Source organism: Myripristis murdjan, chromosome 19 (assembly GCF_902150065.1).
Source record: "Myripristis murdjan chromosome 19, fMyrMur1.1, whole genome shotgun sequence".
Lineage (NCBI taxonomy): Eukaryota > Metazoa > Chordata > Actinopteri > Holocentriformes > Holocentridae > Myripristis > Myripristis murdjan.
Genome location: NC_043998.1, coordinates 2,263,434 through 2,286,308, shown reverse-complemented (window position 1 = coordinate 2,286,308; position 22,875 = coordinate 2,263,434). Strand labels below are relative to the sequence as shown.

The following is a 22,875-nucleotide window of genomic DNA, read 5'->3' as shown; positions in this document are numbered from 1 at the left end:
TACAGGTTCACTATTGCTATCATCACTGCTTTGCTGATCAGATCTGTCATCACTGCTCTGCTGACCAGCATCTCCAGCGATTGCATGATCATCAAGATCAGACAAATCTTCCACCTCAGAGTTGTCTCCTACTGTTGCATTCAGTAGTCTTTCTGCTCTTGACAGAGTAATGTGCTGTGGAAATGAATTGCATAAGAATAAAAATTTTCCCAAAGTGTTTTTTTTTTTTTTTTTTTTACTTTTACACAGGTTCCCTTTGCATGAACAAAGTCCCAATGTCCTCATACGAGTACTTCATGTTTAGCAGCATCGTAGCTAGTTACAATTGCTAAAATTTGTCAAACTTTAATGCCATTTCAAGCAACAGATATTAATAAGCATAAATACACAAGATTAAAGAGGTTTCAAGAGGTTCAAAGAGGTTTTGTACCTTGCCCACTTTTGTTTAGGGACTGACCACAGAAGCATTTTGCTGATATTCTCGCCATCTTGTATTCTTACTTTTTTTGTGTATTGTGCTTCCATTACCACTAGGTGGCAGAGGAAGTGTCCCTGAATGTGTACAAAAGGTCTAAGTTCAGCAGAAATAAATATTATGGTGCAGGGAGGCCAAAATGTAATGTCCCCATATGAGGACGCTGGGTCTCAGGAGGTTAAAATTACCAAACTATGACATTCCTTCAACCCAGTTCATACATTATTAGCATCTCTTTCTCTAACAGAGAGCTTAAGAGACTGTTTGGATACAAAAGTCATTTTTTTCCCTGATAATCTTGCGTACGAGCGCTGATAAAAACTGTCAAAAAGAGAACCAATCATCTGTTATTCAAGCGCTTTGACTTGACTGCTGATTGCGTTAATTTGTACTGATTCGAAAAATTTCTGTCTCTGTTGGGGTGAAGCGTGAGGACTGATTGAACTTGTATGCCTTTGACAAGTAGGATTAATATTTAACAGATAGATTCTATATGTTTTTGCAAACTCCCAGACGGGACAAGATATTGCTGTATGTGGCAGAAAGGGGAAGGAATGTGGCTATGTTAGGGTTTAAATGACCGATAGAAGTGAATAGATGCGAGCTGATTTTTTTCCCTGGCCACTTTGTTTGACATGTTATGCACAAGGCAATCAGGAATCTGCTTCCCTGCATATCGCTCTAAGACATATGTACATGCATTTGACCGGCAGGGTCAGTGCACGAGGTCATGTTCCATAAATGAACCCATGTTCCATACCGTTTGGAGGAAAATGTGAGGCCTTGTGGTTGAGGAAAAAAATAAATTAGTATGGGGTCAATCAAAATAAGGGAGTGGGTTAGGGTTAATACATAATTCATATGACCTCTTCACTCATGCTGACCTCTCTTGGGCTAAAGCCCCACCCGTTAAAGACTGTTACCATGGCACCAGGTCTCTGAGGAAGTGGAAATAGTAAACAAAGGCCAACAAAGGCTTTTTGTCATCTGGGTTCCCCTGCCAGATGAGAAACATGATTGTTTGGTGAAAATAGTTTAAATTTAGTTCCTTCTGCCCGTGGCTGATGATAAGCACGGGGATTAAAGCTTTATCTGCCAAAAGCACACATTTAGATTTGCGATTTGGAGATTGTAAATGTTGTTGTTTTTCACGGTCATGCAGCACTGTGGACCTGGTGTGGCTTTGTGCTTGCTTGTCTTGTGATGACTTGTGGTACTGTTTACAGCTCCGTTGATGAGCTTCTATGTAGATTTTTGTACGTAATGATGGTAGAGCACCGTCTTATGCACCGGGGTATATTGCACACAGCAGAGCAAATCCTTATTTAAATAGACAGTTTAATGCTGATCTATTAGGCATCAGTTCAATGCGATTTTTACAAGGTTCTGCTGGAGTTAAACACATAAGTGAAAACACCAATCGGTCCTGTAAAGAACAGCTTAGTGTTGTAGTTAATCAGCAATGCTTCCTCAGATTGAACCTTTATTTTACCTCAAAAGCCTGTTGAGGGGAGGTTTCCTCATTAAAAATAGTGTTGAGATGGAAAAAATAATTAAAAACAACAATGTGTGACAGCTAAAAGTTTAAATACAGGATAATGTTAGTATGCATCCTATGGAGGAAATTATAAATAGCAGTGAAGAGTCCGTTGCCTGCGTTCAAGTGTCCTAAAATGACAGTTCAGTGTACAACTATTGAGACTACTTTGAAGATCATCCTAATAACCATCTGTCTAAAGGCTGAAATATGTGCACTTTTATGTGAATGCAGATAGACAGGAATGTCTTCTGCAGGGACTGGAGCTGGCAGTGTGGTAAATGAAATATGCTCCTCTGTATATGATGGGTTTAATGTATATGATGTCAAAAGGCCTCAGGGAATAGAGTGCCTCCTGGTTGTGGCTTGAAGTGCACTGCCCTCTGTTGGCAAGATATTAATCATAAAGACCACAGGCTGGCTTTGTGATGGCCATCAATCTGTCTGTTCGCGGCATAAAACCATCACCGCTTTGCACAGCGCCTGATATATCAAAGATATGTATGAGCTGTTGCATATAGGCACTGATAATGTGTTGAAAGGACTGTAAATAATATAAATGAAAACCCATTCACTGAGTCACACACATTTTCCAAAGGATTTAATATTGCAACTTGCATTTAAAAGACATTGAGAATCCAAAAAAGAGACAGACCAACTCACAGAGAGAGCGAAGGCAAAGAGCTCTGGCCCAAACAGGCCCTCCTCCATCTTTTGACAGTAAGGGGCGGACTGACAACAAAGCCAAGGGAGAGGAGACTCAGGCTGGTTTGCTAAAATCCCAATTTCTTGTGCTGCACTTCAAAACTCTCACAGACAAGATAGCACAGAAAACAAGAAAACTGACACGTCCATCCACTTGACAAACAGTTTTGTCCTGTTCAGCAACTTTCACAATGTCAGCACTTCATCAGGTTGTATTTACATAACGTACAGTATCAACACAATTACATATTTAATTGAGGAATAGAGCAGAGCTGGCTCAAATAGAATTTGGTGTAATATTTGGACCTGCATGGAGTACCAGCTGTGTGGGGTTTACCGCCTCCGGGGAAAAGCACATACTGCTAGATAAGATTTCAAGCACAGAGAAGTAATTAAACGCATAAGTAGCTGTAAATACTATTTGATCCAGGTCTGGGATACAATGTGCTTGTGGCCCTTTGTGTTTTCGAGGTTTGGCTGCCCTGGTTAAGGCCGGCTTCTAAGCTGGTAATGAAGCACCACTGGTGTTTACTGAGGTTGTTGCTATTATGGGATTCATTTTATGGATCTGACAAAAGTTGTCAACAAGTTCTTTGTTATGGTGACTGTAATGTATATCCCTAGTTACCAAACATCATTTGGTTTAAAGAGCAAGGAGCATAGTTTATCATGTAAAATTAAGGTTTACAATATTCATTATTTATGTATAATTCTGAAAACTGAGCTATCCTTACCTTTTCCTTTTATAGACTGATATCTGTGACCTTGAACTCAGAGTTGTCTTAAAAAAGTTCATATGGCACTGATTTATGCAATAATATATATCTCTAACCTAGAAAACAAACAAAGCAACCGTAGAAGATACTCTTGAACATTGTAAATTCTTGGCAAAAGGCTTACATGTTAGATGTGCTTTTTAATGTGCAGTTGATTTAGCAAAATATTTGCTGTTTACAGATAAAAGGCAGACTGTATAAACGTTGGATCCGTGTTATGTGCAGTTGCATACCACTGATTGAGGTACAAAGTCAGTTAAACGGTCGCTCATTGGCCTGCGATATGTCTTCAACTGTGAAAAATCTGCCTGAATCAGTATGGGAAATCAACCCCTTATCATCAACTTGGTATCCATTGCATATCATCTGTATGTTCTCTGCATTATGGCTGAAGTGATGCATGTTGTCTATACATTTCCATTGGAAAGAGTGTCACATTCAAAATGGGCATCTTGAGAAAAATGAAAAATAGGTTTCAGTATCACCTCCAATCTCAGAAGTCGTCAATAAATGTAAGAATAACATTTACATAAATAAAAATATCTTAACATTCTTGTCGTGGTCTCCAAATGCAAGAATGGGCAGTTGCTGACAATACATAAATACATTTACAATAGCAACAATTTTTAAAAATATTACGTATGGTCAATCCAAAATAACACAGAATAAACATTCAAACGTAAAGTACAGTATCATACAACAAAACTGAACTGAAGAGACCAAGGTTGAAACAACACTTGATGATAAAATTATTAATATACATGATGTGAAATATACATTATTAATCTGACTTTAGCATTTACAATTTTCATTCTCTGACATACAGTATATTACAGCGAGGACGGAGTTTTAGTTAATGGTAGGACAAGTGCATAGCAAAATAGAAGATCATTTGACCAAGTTAAAGAAACACTTTGAGACTGACAAACCAGCTTTAGAAAACAACATTTAAAAAATCATGTTTAAGGCAAATCTCATCATTTAAAATTGGCATAGTCTGAGAAAATGTCGACAAAGTCTTGTACCACCCTGTAGCAGAAGTCATACTGTTCCTGTTAAAAAAAGGGGGAAAGAGAGAAACGAGCGATTAAGCCAACTATAAACGAAGAAGCAGGAAATTTATAACATTTTTCTTTTGAGGAATGAAATCATACAGCTCCACAGGAATGAGGAGAATTTTTTTGTTTTAACAGTTTTGATGATTTATAAGCTGATACCTACCACAGTTTGGACCATGTGAGGCCTCTGCATGCGTAAACTCTTCACAGTTTGGAACACGTCCAGCAGCCCCTCTGCTTTGACTCGCTCCAGGATATTGCTCAGTGCAATGAACGTACCTGTTCGCCCTGCACCAGCACTACAGCACACACAAACACACACACACACACAAACACAGCCTTGGAGATTAATGAAAGCATCAACAGTGACTTGCAAATACAAAAACATAACCAACAGCTTAAGACGCGCATTTTTACGATCTAACGGGCAAACGCCCAGCAGGGGAAACCTCAAATATTACAACACAAATGCATCAATCAAGTCTCAACATCTGCCATCATGCACTTATGCAACACTACATGGGAAGGAGGGGAAGACTTTAACATCGAAATCTCTTCATAGATTTATTTCTGAGATGCAGATATTCAATTTTAAACAATCCCCACATGTGAAGCAGAGACAGATGAGGTGTTTTGAGCTACCTGCAGTGTACGACGATGGGATGGTTCCCGGACTGCTGCTGCTGTCTCTGCACTGAGGCGATGATGTCGATCATGCCTTTGCCCTCAGCTGGGATGCCGATCTCCGGCCAGCCGTGGAAGTGGAAGTGCCTGACCAGCCTCGTCTGCTTCTCCTTTGAGAGGAAATGCACCGGCCGATGAGAGATCGTAGTACATTTCAAATACAATTTACCAGGGCCATAAGAAAGCCTAATGGCAAGTGCAATGTCAGTGCAGTGTAAGTTTCACAGAGGTGTTGTGGGTCTAATTCAATGAAACAACTGAGATGCAACTCCCTTTGGCATAACTGCTCTTATCTACTCCACTCCACTTTTCCTGTAAGATCCAAACCAGAGATCTATGCAGGCACTTGCTCTTGTTTTTTAGCACAAGATATACTTTGCAGGGTCAGAAATAAACAGAGAATCAGTGCAGTGCCATCAAATGTACATGAAATGCCTTTGAGGGGGGACAGCCTACCCCTTTTGAATTTCACTCTTTTCATATTTTTTCTTAATTTATCAAATATTTATGCATGAATGTGACTACTGCCTCCAATGGGCCACTGTTGGTGAACTGTGGGAGGTGTATGACGGGAAATTCTCTAAGCCAATTCTTTCATTGTGTTCTGGGCAAGAAAATGCAGTGGTTTTTGCAGTTTTTTACTATAAAACCATATAAACAGTGGAAAACATCTCTGATTGACTGACAGTAGATTGCTGTGTATGTGAGGGTTGTATGATTTAAAATAAAATCTTAATTGTACAAAACCAGTGTTTATTTTCCATTATGCAATGCATAATGGAAAAAATGTCCTCACACCCTGCAGCATAGGTAAATGTTCATCTCTGCCACCCAAGCTGTGTCTCGATAGTTTGAGGTTAATTTGCTTACCGGGCCGAAGGTGAGTACCAGGTCTCGTAGACTGAAGGTGTCACACAAAGTGTCTCCCTTCATCTCCACTGTGTAATCTCCATAGGTGACTGAGTCTTCTGAGGGCCAGTACTGGAAACACTTGTCCTGCACACAGAAAGAGAGATGCCTGTATGTTAGCTGTCAAACTACAGACATTCCCCTCAATTGAGAAAGACACTTGATGAGTTGTTTCTTTTGTTTTTAAATGCAGCAACATCAACTAAGGCAACAGCACAGCTTCATGACAATTAGGAAATCAGAGCAAACTAAAAGGAGCAGTTCTGAATCTGAATCTGCTATGCTGTGGACCACTACTATTGCTGCAAGTTGTAACTGAGGCATGTAGTTCTTCAAATGCCCAATGGGTGGTGCTTTTGAAGCCTTAGCGCCATGGAATTAATGTACTGGTTTCCACCTATGTACAGCTTACCTGCTCCCTCTCCTGGAGCTCAGTGAGCATGACAATTGAGTGACATTTCCATTCCCAAACCATTCTCCAGAAGTCCTCCACTGTGTGGGACAGAGGCCCCTGGGTGGCAATGAAGTAGTCCTTCTGTCTGTAGCCCTGAGGCAAAGCAAAACACTTGACATTAATAAACATGAAGGTCTAGGTCCAAGAAAGTGTGTAAATGTTAATGCCTTTGGACTATTAAGGTCACAAGTGTAAGACAGAGGCCATTAGCTAATCAAATGTAAAGCACATACATCTATAAAAGATGCATTGATGTAGTCGGTGAACTCCTGCCCTCTTCTCATGGAGAGAATAACTCTGTTGAAGTCATCTGGGAAAGAAATAAGATCAGGAAACCACTCAACACCATTCAAACCACAGCTTCACAGAGTATCAGATGTTCCCCCCTGCCAACCTCACTTCTAAATAAAACATGAAATAAATTTGAATGCTGCGGACTGGATAAAATCTCTGGTTTATGGGCTAAATGGGGATGCATACACAATATGATCTGGAGATCTGAGCGATATACTGTGGCAACACTGATGAGTGATATACTGAACTGACACACTCTATATTGTACAGTCACACAATCTCCTCTATTGCATATCGTGCTTTCACATTCATTTGCTTCTTCCTTACATGGAATAATCTGCAGGACTCTGTTCTTCTTCATATTGGCAGGAAGGTTCCCTGTCCTCATGTTCTCCTTCATTATGCGCATGTTGGTCAGTTTCTGGGCACAAAGAAAGCAAGTAATGAAAACGTGACAAACCTGCATTCACATATCTATTTACAGTCATTTTACAAGTAGAGACACAAGATAGAAACAAAAGGTTAAGTTACATTATCTGGGCTTAATTTAACTTTGAGGCATAACGGTGTAGAGTTTCTCAGAGGTACCCCTATACATATTCTGCTGTTGTGGGCCACCAACATTAAGATCATGGCCCGCAGTGCTAAAAATATTTCTTTATGATCTTTGTGGCCGAAATCCTCTCACTTGATAGGCTATGTGGTTGTTGTGTTATTTTGTGGCAGTGCTGCTGCTGAAACTGTTTGGTTTGGTGGCCGTTTGACTTTCAGCTGTGACAAGCCTTGGTCAGTTTATTTAGTCAGTGTTTCCCTACTGCACTTAAATGTAGCTTATTCTTGCCAAGATGTGCCTTCATGATCAAAGTAACAAACTAGAATGTGTGGTCGCAGACACAGCAAGAGAAGCTCAAACTCACTGCCACCTGTAGTGTTCCTATAATATTTCTATAGTCATTCAGAAGAGTCACTGCTGCTCAGAAAACAGACCAAGAAAAAAATCTAAGGGAAACACTGGTTTCTTAAACCAAAATATAATACAGACCAAAATATAATGCAGACATTGCTCTAGGTTCCTGTGTGGACTAACTGAGGCATAAACATAGAGTTCATTTTCATACTCTCATGGTTATTTTAAGACTGATGATGATTTTCCTGTCAAAGCGGAGCTGTATTTACTCTGCTCACGTCCCCAGCTGCAGTGAGTTAAAGTATCTGATATGTGGTAGAGCAGGCTTGATATTTGATTGGAGGTAATCTGTCATTTGTCAGTATGAGATGCACTGCAAGAGGCCTTACCTTAAACTCCTCCTCCAGGCCGACCCGGTCAGATGGGGCTGAGGTGTTGTGCAGTTTGTGCAGGTGTCCTTCCAGAGACGAAACATCCAACTCTGTGTCTCCATAGAGGTAGTATTCCAGCAGGGCCTGGTAGATGAACGAGTACTGCATCTGGGGTGAGAACATGCACACACACACACACACACACACACACACACACACACACACACACACACATATATATAAAAACAGGTGCACCTACCTATGTACACATGTATATGTGGATCTATGTACACACTCATACTTTGGAGGAACAGGTTACACAGCAAAAGGCACACTATCAGTGTGTTTCACATTAAGTGTTGATGTAATGCCATGTCTCCAAGATGAAAGAGCACTGGGAACAGGCGCTATCGCCAACTCACATCTGTCTGGATAAGTTGTGAGCGTTGCTCTCGTATCTTGGAGACAAAGCCAAACACATCGACTTTCTGCTCTGCATGCATCATGTCTATCATGGCATCTATGACGATGAAGGTGCCCGTCCTTCCCACACCAGCGCTGTGGAGACACAAAACAAAACAAACAACAAAGGCATAAGACATAATTCTTACATGACAGTCACAATGTTGTCAGACATGAGGAATGGCCTACAAGGACATCTGTGTTAGTATACAAGTGTATTACTATAGCCACTAAATGGTTCAACATGTTTCCAGTCATACTTGAAAATGTGTTTGTCTCCCAACAAACAAAGAGGATCTTTTACATCAAAACATATTTGTTTCCTAATGACAAATTGGGTAATTGAAAGCATTATAAGTAATGTTTGGTTAAAGCCGCTGGCATGCACATACAGTTCATGGATCCAAGTAAACAACAAAATAATATAGACTGAAATACTATTTGCATCACCATTCCCCTGCAGCCCAATTAGCTCTGCTTTCTGGTACCTGCAGTGGACCACAATGGGTCCAGCGAAGGGTGGATTGACTGCCTTGACCTTCTTGAGGAATTTGAGCATGCCGATGGGGGAGAAGGGAACTCCGAAGTCAGGCCAGCTGGTGAAGTGGAGCTGGGTGACAAGCCGGGGAGTCTTGGAGGCATCGCTGGCCTGCTGCACAGAGACACGAAAACAAGCAGAGATAAACGTTTACAAAGAAATAGATAAGATAAAGATCTATACCTCAAAGGAAGAAATTCTGTTTCACTCAGAAGTACTAAGCACTTTACTAAGTAAAATCCTTTGATATACTTCTTGAAACTCACATATTGCACACAGAACTTGCGTATGGTGTAGTCCACCAGGACGGTGAAGTCCTCTACTGCCACCCTGACATTCCCATAGGTCCAACAGCCCTGGTCTGGCCAGTACTGGTAACATTTGTCCTGGGGAGAGAGGACAGTTTTAAGCTAATAAACACAAATCCTGCACAGCACACAGCCCGTTCATAATTACAACGTCCTCTGAAAGAGTCCCAGTGCAACAGGTGGTCCACACATTAAAAAAGGTTCTGAAATGTATTCAAGGACTTCTCTTTCAAGAGACAAAATGAGTCAAATGCATGACTGGACCAAAGGTGAGTGTTATGAATTCACACTGTGCAAATTACAGGCTTCAATTTTCTAGCCAGTCAGCCTGGATTAGTGTGAGTGAGAGGGATGAAACCACTCAATAAGAGTTTGCTGGGTAATTACAATACTGCCTTAGAGGGCTTTATCACACATTATGTAGCCATTGATTTCAACCTGTGCACACGCTGATTCAAACCTCTTCACCAATTCTCTTCTTATTGATCTTTTCGCCCTTCTCTCTCTGTTCCACCCTTCTTGTTAAGTGAGGTTGTTCTGGTTCACATGCAGTGAATAGAAATTGCAATAGTGTGGCAGAAAGCAGACGGCTGAGGAAAAATTACAGGTGTGAAGTGAATAGTTTAACTCAAACTCCATGGTACCATGGCAAATTCGATCTATTCCAAGTGCAAATCTCCTCAAATCTTTTAGTGATGAGCCATTAATCCCAAGGGAGAAGTTGGACTTTTCGCTTGCCTCTTCCAGGGAGGCTGGAGCAGAGAAAATGCTACAGAGGTGCTCCTGGAGCTGATAGGGGTTCACTGTGCTGCTCATGGTCACTTTCAGCAGAGTAAATTCTTTTGCTGTCACTTAAACAACTCTGGCTGAAGGACACTCTCCCTGCTCACTATACCAAACCTGCTGCTCTTCAGTGCACAAAAGGTGACAACGATTTAAGAAATTAGCAATGCTGAAAATCACTTACTTCTTTCCTTTCTTTCAGGTTTGTCAGCATGACAACAGTTGCTACTTTCTGCTCCCATATCATCCTCCAGAAGTCTGCCACAGTGTCTTCCTTTGGACCTGAGAGACCAAAGAAAATTTAGATATATTTAGGCATTATTCCCCAGTAGAGGTAATTTCATGTCATGGATTTAGGAAACAGATGGAGTGTACTTTACCTTGTGCTGCTATGAATTTGTTCTTTTCTGTGTAACCCTAGTAAAAATGAATACAAAGTTGAACACACTGTAAAACTGTGGAGCAAAATGTGTATTAATAAACCAAGAGTTCTTGTTTTGTTAGAACACAATTTTTCCATTAAGTGTAGTAGCCTCGGGCCATTAAGATGATGAAACAACAAAAACAGAGATTTCAAGCATAACTCACATCAATGTAAGAAGCATTCACATAGTCTGAACAGGGATTTCCATCCAGCTGAGTCAACACCACCCTGGAATGGTCATCTGTTTGTGAGAATACAATTTGGAGCAAACGTCATTACTGAACACATTTTATTCGCATGAAGAGCACTGAGTTGTTGGATGAACAAGGGACGAGGGACAGAAGAAGCAGAAGGTAGAGCTAGATGATACGGGCCAAAAATTTAATCACTTTTTTTTTTTTTTTTTTTCAAACTTTTCACGATTTCTAGATTTGCCTCGTTTTAGCTGACATGATCTTCAGTCCGGTGATATGCACATGCATTTGTGGACATGCACGTTCTGTGTAGATGAGCAAACTGTTTGTCTTGTATCTAGGTTGTTTGGCTTGTAGTAGTCAAAATCTCAATTTTACAATTCAGACTTTTTTTTTTGCATTGATTTAACAGAGAAATCCAGAGTCATTGATTTAATTGATTTATTGCCAAGCCCTAGCAGAAGGAAAGAAAATGACGTTGTTCATGAGGTGCTGTTGCTCAGGCTCAGAAAACATCAAGATGAAGACACGCATGCCCACACACATACAGGAAACTGTGCTGTCGGGGTGTGAGCCAAAAGAAAATGTATTTCCTACTACAGAACACGGCACATCGACATACACACTCACAGGGAAGGATGTTTGGGTATCTGTTCTTCTCCTTGTTGTCCTCCTTATTGGCCTCCTCACATGTTCCATGGGTATAGCCCCCAGGCAACGACTGCAACCCAAAATTACACCAGCCCACCGGTTAGCAACTTTACCACATCATGTGTTTTTACTGTCCTTACTTATCCTCAAACGCTGAAAAGTTGACGACCAGCATATTGTTTTCAATGCGGTTCTTTGTTCAACCTTGTTACAGGCACTTCCTCTGCCACCTACATAAAACAGAGCTCCATTAAAAGCAGAGAACTTCAACTTCCCCTGTCTGCGCTTGAAAAAAAAAAAAAAAAAAAAAAAAAAGTATGCTGTTACGTGTTGTATGGATCCTGAATCATACACTTAAGGCTCTATTCCGACGGCCTTAGATCCTCTATTATAATCAAAAATAGCCACAAGGGTATTTTTCATGTGAGTGTGTGTCATGGATTGTATTACACACATATAACTCATGTAGTTTTCTCAAATACTAAAATACACACAGGATAACTCATGGTAGGAATCTTATTCACGTGTGAACCCCATCGCACATCACTGTTGTCATGTGAAAATGCTGTAACTCCAATGCTGGAGATATTTTTAATTTTTGGAGTTTTTTTTTTTACGTTTTCATTTCAGTCCAAGAGTTACATGTTCCTCTATAGGCTGAAAAATGTTCTGACCTCTTAGGTTTATAAAACCCTGCCTGTGTGTTCTGCCACTTAATGTTGAATATTTGTGTATCAGTTTTTATTTTATCCTCTTTCTTTTCCTTCAAGAAACAAACCTTTTGGCCATGACATCCTTGTTAATAAGAACTAGTTATTAAGTGACCTGCCAGGTGAATAACATAAAGTAAAACCTACTCACAATAGCAAAGCAGCCACTGGAAATAAGAACTTGTTCAAAACTGGGTGGGTGGGAATAAATCCAGATACTGCCATGGCCATGACTTGTAATCACAAATCCAGAGCCAAACCACACAGACCAATACTTCAACGTCATCCACTCCACGATAACTGAGTAGTTTATCTGTAAACACTCAATGTTAAAAGCACTTCCAGGGCTTGTGCAGAATACAGATGATCCTGTGTTACATCCACATGCTCCTGCAGCCCTGAGCTCCGGACAGAGGGGAGCGGGGGAAGCTTACATTATATTCCTCCCTGAAGAGCTTGCCATCGTCAGCAGAGCGGAGCCTGTACTCCTCCTCTAGGTGGTCCACTGGGATGGGGAAGTAGGTCTTAGAGGCTGAGGGGGATCTGGGCAGAAGGACCACCGTCTGTTGCTCTGTTGGTATGAGAGAAAAGCAGAGAGTCAGAGAGTTCGTCATCCCTACTGGCCTGATCAAATTTACTGCAGTAAAGGCAAAATGCCGTTTGCGATCGAGAAATTTAACAGTGGGTGTGCAGCTCCACTGTCCGCAAGTGATTTAACTTGTCAATCATCTCAGTATTTCACGATTACATTAAAAAAATAAACTTAATATTATAGCGGTGTTATGCTTTGGTGAATACAGAAATGTTCGGAGACCTGACATGAAAGAGTATTGGGTTTAATTTACAAAATCAGCATATACAGCTACTGTACAATAACTTTAATGACGATTCATCAAAGATCAACATGAATGATTTGAAATGTTAGACAATGTGGTTGTGCGCTCACAAATGGAGAATTTCTCAATAACAGCAATAAGGAGTATCCTGTATTAATATAAGTATCTAATGATGATCATCACTTAACATCACTGGTTGTTAGTAAACCGACAGATCCCAGGAGGAAGCCACTTCCAACACCTTGCAGGAAGGTTTTTGAATGCAAACCTCCGGTAAACACCCAGCTACATGTTCTGTTAGAGCCTCAATTTGAAAAAAGTGGAAAAGCACTCAGAGAATGTTAGTAACACAAGGATCCTGATACCTCCACCCTGTATACTTGACCTGGTGGTAAAGTTGTGTATAACGACTCAGCACTGTATCCAAACTCTAAAACACAACACACACCGTATCACTGTTACAGACAGTTTTGGCAATACTGACAAAAAGATGCCCTGCAGTGTGGTGGACCATCACATAACATGGCTGAGACACTTTCTAATGACAGAGCAACTACAATAAGTCAAGATGGTGTATTCTTAATAATTTATTTTTTAGAATTAAGAAAAAAAACAGCATGAGAGTCTCATTTTTCAAGCTTTAAAAAGTCTACTTCCTGCCTAGCTTAAATTGAAAGTGAATTACACCCAGCCTTGCTTGATTGTACACTTGTGGTTCCGTCACAGGAGAGTAAAGGAAGCGATTACAGTAAAAAGGAAATACAGCATGACTCCTGTATGAATAAAGCACATGTCATATGTTGAGTTTAGAAACTGTCTAATTCGAAGCTTAGTAAATGTCTTGAAATCCACCCAGCATTTGTTAGGTTACAGCTACGTTTGGGTGTGTTCTGTGTTTGTGGAGTGCGCCATATCCTAGTTACTCTAGATTTCAATCAGAGGACTGGAAGAATACAACCAGTGGGAACCTGCTCTGTGCGTTCCATTGTGTTGTTGGATGAGAAAATACTTCCTAAAGGAACACTTACAAATCTTAAGGACGTGTAGTTTCCTTTAAAATCCAATATCTGTCACCATACCTCACACAAATCAGTTCTTAGAAAGTAATTAAACTTTGTACAGCTGGTAAACCCACTGGTAACTGCAGTGCACTAGAGGTGTTTGATACTGACATAACATGCACTGTCACAGTGCTATTAAAATAACACCACTCAAACACAGTTTCTTCACAGCATCATTGACAGGAAGTCAAACCAAGTCAACCTGCACACACAAACACTACTCCTCCCTCAAACTGTCATTAACACTTCTTTCTCTCGCTTGCTTGTTCCCACCTGTCAGTGTATTTATCTATCTATACGACTGTCACTCGCTCACTTTCTTTCTCACACTATACGACTACCAGCCTGTTGCTCTCTAACTCTCTATCCGCCTCTGTTTCTGTCTTACATAGCACAATATACAACAATGTTACCTTGTTCTTCCAGGATGCCATTTGGTATCTTCTTGTCGACTGTTGTGACGACTGCTTTTCTCTGGTTTCTTAACCTGCCAAGAAAATAAAGAATAGGGCAAAAGACCATTAAATACTTTGACAGTGAGTGAGTAAATTCATTTTTACCAAGGTAAAACACTCATATTTGTTTTCAGTATTAAAGATCCCCCCAAAGGATGTAACCTTGGACAAAAATCTACCCATCCTACCATCTGAAGCTTGAAAAGCTATTCTTTCTCATTAGCCGAAGTTGTGGAAAGCCAGCACTCCTAAGTCCCAATGTGTTACAGAACTTGCTCTTCACTCTCCTTCCTGTTGCCTGTCTATGTCCTCTGTCACAGCCTGGCTGCCTGTGCTCTTTCAGTCAGAGGGGCATGAGAGGGAGTAAGCTAGCAGCACTTCCTGACTGGGCTCCGCCTCAATGACTAACGGAGGAAGCGCTCGTCACCCTGAGCTCTGCACCCCACACCCCCCTCCCTCAGCCTGGCTGCCGGCCAGGCAGTAAGCTCTGTAGGTGAGGATGACTGGGTGGGCGGCTCCTGGCGGGGCTGGAGTTTTACCTGAGGAAGTACCAGGCTAGCAGTGCGATGATGAGCAGCAGCAAGGACAGCACCAGCACAGTGGGGAGGATGTGGGGGCTGGGGGACTTAGTGTCTTCTGAGGAAGAAGGAGAGGCAGAGCCAGAGGTCAGAGAGCACCATCAACAAAGAAGCAGGAAGAGGCCTGCATGGCAGACCAGGGGCAAGGCCAATGGCAAGATGTCTGTGCATGGCTGTTTGCGTGTGAGCAAATCTTTGTATGGATGTCGTTTCTGCACACACCTGCAAGTGCATGTGCAAATATTTATGTGCATGTGTGTGTATAACTGCGTGTATCTGAGGGTTCCACACACATATAGCTGATGTTGAATCAATAGTTGGCACTGCAGTACACCTCCTATGCTCTCCTCTGACCACAGGTCTGATTTAATAACTGGCTTCAGCAGTATTTTGTCTGCTGAGATAAGTATCAGGGGCTGAGCTCGTTTCAACCTGGCAATAAGTCTAACAGTAAATGAGAGGCTCTAAGAAGGGAGTCTGGGCCAGGAGTCATCCACACAGCCAGCTACTGGCTGAGTTTATAACAGAGCACAATAAGCTGTAAATTATTGTCCAGGATGGCTAAGGTTCATCATGATCCGATAATAACAAGGCTGTAGAAAAGGCCATTATCAAGCAGATGCATACACCGCAGAAGATACACAATAATCATCTTTGGAAAAATGTTGACTGCAGTGGTTGGCAATGGGATTTTGTTGCTATCGCAAATTGTTTAGTGTTGCTCAGTCTCACATGCTGAGGTGAATTACCATTGTTACTGTTCTTACCTCTTGTATGGTTTTCATTGGTAGAGTAATTGGATGTTATTGTGGTTGCCACCAAAAACAGAACTGGGACCATTGTGACTGCAGAAAAACAAAATGAAGACAGATATTAAATTTACTCCCAGACATGTTGACAAAGTGAAGATTCATGAGAACATGGCTTGTGGATAATATCACCATTCAAGAAGCACAAAGACTATTGATAGATCTAAGGCATATTTCTTTGGTTGTGACTATTGCACTCAGGAATGTGCTCATCGGTGCAAAGTTCATGGAGTCACAATACAACAACACACTCATATCCTGTTCAATCATGAGCTGTCATCCAGTCCAGAGTGTAATGCCCAACAAATCCACATGGTGGCAGAATACTCTAACCATGGAAAAAATAAGCTGGTATTAATTCATGCTTCCTCACGGCTCCATTGAGAAGAAAATTTCAAAAGATTAAACCAGATCTTCAGGCACTGCATACAAAACATACATTAATAAAGTCTTATCATGCCACAAAAAAAACAAAAACAAACAAAAAAAAAAAAACAGCCAAATTCTCATGTGGTTGCATGCTTTTTCCTGAACAGCATTCATGCAATTCTCAAGGCACTGCTTTACCATCAGCCATATGGCCCTTTCTACCCTTATGAAGCATGTGCTTATGTGTTATCAGTGTATTATCAGATTAAGAAAAGCGACCATGATAAAGTGCCATCCAAAGCTGATAACAGCTGTTTTCCCAACAGTCTAGATAGAACAATCAGCCATGCCACGCTTAATCACTTTGTATCATTTTAGACAAATAGCAGCTCAGGGTCTTAGCATGCTACATACATGAAAACACGCACATAGACACTACACACACCAACTGCTCTGCCAATAGCTGCTACATGTTCAGACGTCCACCAGGAGTCTCAGATGGAATAACTCTGATCGTTCCCTTATTTTCTCTGTATGGGAAAATGCAGCGAAGGAAATCAGGGAAACAGGGGCATCTCCCATCAGTTGCCTGCAAATTCAGAATAAGTTTCATGCTGATTTATGCGAAAGGGACCACCTCCTCTCTTATTAAATAAGCTGGTAATATATCAAAACAAATAAGCCTTGAGACGTTTGCAGTTTCAAAGTGATTTGTATTCAAAAGAAGCCCTCAAGAACTTAGATTCTAAAGCAGGGTACACCAGCACCGCTCTCACTCCATAATGAACCAGAGCAGACTAGTGCTTTGTCTCCACAAGGCTGCAGGTGTGTGTGAGTGTGAGTGTGTGCGTGTAGCTTTGCAGCTGCGGCGATAAGAAAGCCCAGGCCAGTGCATAGTCAATGAAGACAGTGTGTGTTGAAGCAGCCGTGCTGTGCCGCAGTGTCCTGTAATGTGTCCAGGACACCAGAGGAATGTGGAGGCAGCAGACCAGAGACACGCACTGCAGCGGGGAGAGGGAGAGAGAGAGAGAGAGAGAGAGAGAGAGAGAGAGAGAGAGAGAGAGCAGGAGGTCCAGGTCAATAATATTTCCTGGAGCGATTAATAAACCCTGACATGTCAAGCCCCCCTCCTTTCCACGGAGAAGACTGATGAGAGAATTCTAATGAGAGAAGAGAGGACAGGAGGAGTCACCCCCCCCTCTCCTCCCTCTTTATCCCCTCTCTTTAAGGCTCACTCATCTCTACGCCTCGCACTGCAAATGTCACCGGCCAGGACCAGGGGGAGGAAGCCGCGCTTTGTAGAGATACTGAGCTGAGTTAGTACAGAGTGTGTGAATCCTCCATGTATGTGAGAGACTTGTGGTTTGTGTGATGTGGAAATACAGTCTTGGCACCGGTGGGACTTTCCGCTAGACAAGTTAGATTGCTTTATGTGTGGTGTCTGTGTGTGTGTGTGTGTGATTGTTTCTGTGTGTGTGTGCACGTTGCTCAGCAGGAAGGGAAACGAAACAGCACTCTTAGCAAGCCCCAGGGCTGTGTCTTGTGGTCAGGCATTGGTGCTTCTCATAAAAAGATCCTCCAGTCCCCTCTTTCTTTCACCCTCCCATCCCCTCCAGAGACACCACCCTGTCACAGCCATGTTCTCAGTCTACGTTGACTCCTGGGGAAATCAGACTCCTCACTCTGCTCCACTCTGCCAGATTTTCCCATCCTGTCACTGTAGCGGTTTCCAGCCTCACTTCTTCAGCATCTCAGCGGAGATCACCCACACAGAGCAACAAACTTCCTTTCCTCTATCTCTGTGGGGAATATCCCTCTCATAACTATAAATACTATTACTTTCCATCCCTGTGGACATGTCATTTCTCTCTCCCTCTCTCTCCCTCTTAACTCTCTCACCAGCACAAACCAGCCTTGACCATAAGTCTCAAATTAGTATTAGTCATTGCTAAACATGGGTCAGACTGAGGGCACACAACATGTTGTGCATTCTCATCTCTCTATGTGTCCACTTTCCATTTAAAACTCAGCAGCTAGTCACCTGCCATCAGCTACGATGAAAATGGGTCATGGGAGATGTCAGCGCGGGGAAACTTCTAAGGCGTCCTTATTTCCCGATAGGAGACATTTGCACGTAGCCTTGGGGAAGGGTATTGTCCTGGCTAGCCAGACAGCCAGTCAGTTGGATGGTATGTGTGTCCTGAATAAGCCAGGCATAGAGTGAGCCTGGATGGTCCTGGGCTGAAAACATGGCAATAGAATGGGAGGCTTTCACTGTATTGACAGGAACTAGGCTTTTACAGAGGCTAATCGTTCAAACCCTGGGCTAAATAGCCGTAATACAGAAAGCAGGAACGAGTCCTTATGCCTAGCCGCAACCCAGACTAAACCACCAACACTTTATCCAAACACAGCAACAAAACAAAACAAAACTTGACAACAAGACTGAGTAAGAAAAAAAAGCAAGGTTCTGTATGCACATTAAATTGGGGAGCATTTCGTTGAGTACAAAGGCTGTAGGAGCTGTAGCTAAATCAAAGACTGCTATACAATTAATGAAGCGACTTCCACAGGCCTCACAAAACAGACTTAAATATATATGACAACAGTTTGGCTGCTGTTCTGTTTGCTCCCAGAAAACAACTGGACGTTACACCTGCTCTGCATGAGTCATAGCTCTGTCCTCTCTGATTACAACCCAACTCCTCTAAAGACCCGCTCACCTAACAGCAAAGTGTGGTCCACCAACACATACTTGAACAAACAAGCAAATGCACATGCAATCACGCACGCAGGTACACAAGCACACACACAAAATCTCAGCCTCTCACATTACACAGACAGACAACAGAGGATGGGAGCAGACCACTACAAAGCCATTTCAGACCCTCTTTCTGCTTCTTTATCCTCGCTTCAAACATCAAAAAGACTGTATTGGTGTTTTGACTCACTGTCAGTCTTGTATCTCTCACAGTTCTGAACCAAAAGCTGAGAAATGCTTTTGTCTGACAGCTTTTAGTTTCAGAGGATGTGCCAGCCATCTCTGTGGACTTGTTTTGTTGTGGAGTGCTTCCCTTCTATGCCTTTCTTTTCGACTGGATTTTAAAACACCCCTGCAGTCACATAATAATACCCCTGCTATTCCTCACCATTGTCTCATGTCTAACTCAATAATTAGCCTTGGAAACCTTACCATCAGAAAGGACAAGCTTGTTACAATTAGAAGATAAGATAGACCAAATGGCTGCACAACTGGCTGTCTGTATGGCTGACAAGAAACATGGCGTTCCCTGGCATTGTGTCTTCCCTTAGACAGAGCACTGTCAGTTCCATTGAACGAGGTTTCTCTGGGCACAGAGTCTCTCTGTCTCTTCAAATAAATCAGCTGGGTAATTTGGAAAACCGGGGGTGGGTGTAGGGTGGGGGGTGGGGGGTGGGGGGGCAATGTGTCAGGGTGAGTGAGCAGTAGGTACACTGAGTCCTCCTGGCAAAGGGTTGCCAGACTGTTTACCCTCTAGGCCACAGGGTCTTTTAAAACTCACAAATCTACAACACAGCGTATCAAAGAAACAACTGGTATATGTGTTTCTTCCCACTATTTAACAGGTTAGCTTTTTCTATTTGAGTGGGTTGTCCTCATATCACCGAGCCTCTCCGTCTCAGCGCTCTGCCTTTAGGGAGCAGCTGTGAGTAAACCTGGGCTGGGTGGGCTATTTAAAGGACACTGCACTACATTCACTGTCTTGACTGGGGAAATGGAGCTGAGGTGTCCATCTGCTAGCACAGATGTGTGCTACCACTTTTACATGCAATGTAACCCAGTCGAACAAAGTGTCCAATGTTGCTCTTTCTAAACTGACCCATACTGTCTGTACTGATTCTGGAGATGGTATTCATAATCAAATCGGTGTACAGTCCACGCATCAGTTGTTAATGTTTAAAATGAAGCTGAAAAATGACGCTATTTTCTCCTTTTGAGCCTCGCTGGCTTAGCGTTCCCAACCCGCAGATGCGAAAAAAAAAAAGAGGTAGATTCCTTGTTACATGTACACCACTGTTCTTCACAATGTGTTCCCATGGTAACCTGGGGTCCAGCAGTGCCGCCATCAACATGGCACTTGTGGGATGTTGAGCATGTCGGCTCACTTTAAGAACAGCTCTAGCACACAGACACACATGGAAAACCTGAGAACCTGATGTTGTTCCAACTATTTGTCAGACCTAACCATTAGGTCCCTGGAAAATAGGGGGGTTCAGTAAAATGTGAGGCTAGGAATGTAGGGCAGAGCGCAGAGCACCCCTGTCTGCAGTAAAAGACCCTGGTGGTCCTGAAAGTTTGGTTGTATGTGGCTCACTTCACAATTTTGATAATAAGGCTTGGGTTCATTTCCAACCAGGACCACCTATGCTACAACTGTAAACTGTTGTTTTAAGAGTGAAAGCAATTTTAGCAGGGAGTGAACCATATCCTCTGTCATGTTCATAAGATCTAGGGATCAGGTTGTGTCCCTCTGATCTCCTGTATTTCTCTCAGCTTTGAGGTTGGGTAGAGCAGACAGCATGACATGTCAAGTGAAGAATGACTCAAGCCAGGACAATTAATCACTGAGGTCAATTTCTACCATGGGGACTTTATAACAGTAAACCCATAATAAATAATAAATCACTATTGTGAATCAAAGCCTGATAAGGTCAGCTACCACTGACATTTGTTCATGTTTTCTAATCTTGTAAAACACATTGTGACTCTCTGACAAGTGCTCCATAAAGTAAAGATGATTACAATTTTTATCATTAGTGGTTGTACTAACATTACTATAACATACTGCATTATCTCACACTATCTACTGCCCCCATTGTAACAGCTCCACCTCTGCAACCCTGCTTTCTTGCCAATCTGGGTTCCTCCCCTCCTGTGCTCCAAGCATTGTCATTAATCAATTCCTGCCTTCTTCCCAGGACGCCCAGACGCTGTGGCAGTGGTAATGACCTTGGAGACCCACTGGCTCCGCTCTGCAGTGTCAGCCCCTCTATCTCAATGGGAACGAATGTAGCATCTCCCGCAGAGAGATCAGCGTGGGAGAAAAAGTGTGTGTGCTTATATGCATGCGTATGTGCATATACATTTGCTAAGGGAAGGGACAAAAAAGGTCAAAACTATACTGGCCACTGTCAGCGAGCAAACTGCGGTTCTGTGCGCTGTGCAGCACCAGGTTCAGGCCAAAACATCCTGTTGACCAGGACATGGCGGCTAATGTGTATGACCCTACAAGACCTGCCATTAGTGCTAGTCTTTATGGGAAATAAGAGCTTTTAGCTGCTGCATATTAGTTAAAAATAACATTGGATGAGATGAGACGCGATTAATGATAATCCTCTTAAATAACATTCCAGCCATAACTATATTATTTGAGAGCAGCTACACTATATTACCAAAAGTATTCGCTCACCTGCCTTTACTCATACTATGAACTGAAGTGCCATCCCATTCCTAACCCATAGAGTTCAATATGATGTCAGTCCACCTTTTGCAGCTATTACAGCTTCAACTCTTCTGGGAAGACTGTCCACAAGGTTGAGGAGAGTGTTTATAGGAATTTTTGACCATTCTTCCAAAAGCGCATTGGTGAGGTCACACACTGATGTTGGTCGAGAAGGCCTGGCTCTCAGTCTCCGCTCTAATTCATCCCAAAGGTGTTCTATCGGGTTCAGGTCAGGACTCTGTGCAGGCCAGTCAAGTTCATCCACACCAGACTCTGTCATCCATGTCTTTATGGACCTTGCTTTGTGCACTGGTGCACAGTCATGTTGGAAGAGGAAGGGGCCCGCTCCAAACTGTTCCCACAAGGTTGGGAGCATGGAATTGTCCAAAATGTTTTGGTATCCTGAAGCATTCAAAGTTCCTTTCACTGGAACTAAGGGGCCAAGCCCAGCTCCTGAAAAACAACCCCACACCATAATTCCTCCTCCACCAAATTTCACAGTCGGCACAATGCAGTCTGAAATGTACCGTTCTCCTGGCAACCTCCAAACCCAGACTCGTCCATCAGATTGCCAGATGGAAAAGTGTGATTCATCACTCCAGAGAATGCGTCTCAACTGCTCTAGAGTCCAGTGGCGGCGTGCTTTACACCATTGCATCCGACGCTTTGCATTGCACTTGGTGATGTGTGGCTTGGCTGCAGCTGCTCGGCCATGGAAACCCATTCCATGAAGCTCTCTGCGTACTGTACTTGGGCTAATCTGAAGGTCACATGAAGTTTGTAGCTCTGTAGCAATTGACTGTGCAGAAAGTCGGCGACCTCTTTGCACTATGCGCTTCAGCATCCGCTGACCCCTCTCCGTCACTTTACGTGACCTACCACTTCGTGGCTGAGTTGCTGTTGTTCCCAAACGCTTCCATTTTGTTATAATAGAGCTGACAGTTGACTGTGGAATATTTAGGAGCGAGGAAATTTCACGACTGGATTTGTTGCACAGGTGGCATCCTATGACAGTTCCACGCTGGAATTCACTGAGCTCCTGAG

General features: G+C 42.4%; 1 protein-coding gene across 7 annotated transcripts in view; it reads right to left on the bottom strand.

The window, feature by feature from the left end:
* Positions 1 to 2,598: 2,598 nt before the first annotated feature.
* Positions 2,599 to 22,875, bottom strand: part of ptprea (protein tyrosine phosphatase receptor type Ea) — a 50,594-nt gene continuing 30,317 nt past the window's right edge. For 3 of the 7 annotated variants that reach the window (XM_030077931.1, XM_030077932.1, XM_030077933.1), the window contains exons 3-22: positions 15,938 to 16,015; positions 15,132 to 15,228; positions 14,551 to 14,624; positions 13,462 to 13,506; positions 12,675 to 12,811; positions 11,510 to 11,600; positions 10,850 to 10,926; positions 10,642 to 10,678; positions 10,446 to 10,543; positions 9,437 to 9,556; positions 9,121 to 9,284; positions 8,593 to 8,728; positions 8,189 to 8,338; positions 7,220 to 7,313; positions 6,832 to 6,908; positions 6,557 to 6,691; positions 6,106 to 6,231; positions 5,194 to 5,345; positions 4,715 to 4,850; positions 2,599 to 4,545 (exon numbers count right to left, since the gene is read on the bottom strand). In XM_030077931.1, the coding sequence (XP_029933791.1) occupies positions 4,471 to 4,545; positions 4,715 to 4,850; positions 5,194 to 5,345; positions 6,106 to 6,231; positions 6,557 to 6,691; positions 6,832 to 6,908; positions 7,220 to 7,313; positions 8,189 to 8,338; positions 8,593 to 8,728; positions 9,121 to 9,284; positions 9,437 to 9,556; positions 10,446 to 10,543; positions 10,642 to 10,678; positions 10,850 to 10,926; positions 11,510 to 11,600; positions 12,675 to 12,811; positions 13,462 to 13,506; positions 14,551 to 14,624; positions 15,132 to 15,228; positions 15,938 to 16,010 (2,094 nt within the window). In that variant the 5' untranslated portion in view covers positions 16,011 to 16,015 and the 3' untranslated portion in view covers positions 2,599 to 4,470. Of the gene's footprint in view, positions 4,546 to 4,714; positions 4,851 to 5,193; positions 5,346 to 6,105; positions 6,232 to 6,556; positions 6,692 to 6,831; positions 6,909 to 7,219; positions 7,314 to 8,188; positions 8,339 to 8,592; positions 8,729 to 9,120; positions 9,285 to 9,436; positions 9,557 to 10,445; positions 10,544 to 10,641; positions 10,679 to 10,849; positions 10,927 to 11,509; positions 11,601 to 12,674; positions 12,812 to 13,461; positions 13,507 to 14,550; positions 14,625 to 14,780; positions 14,911 to 15,131; positions 15,229 to 15,937; positions 16,016 to 22,875 lie in introns of those variants that run through there. The other 4 variants (XM_030077934.1, XM_030077935.1, XM_030077936.1 and 1 more) reach the window with 4 other exon arrangements.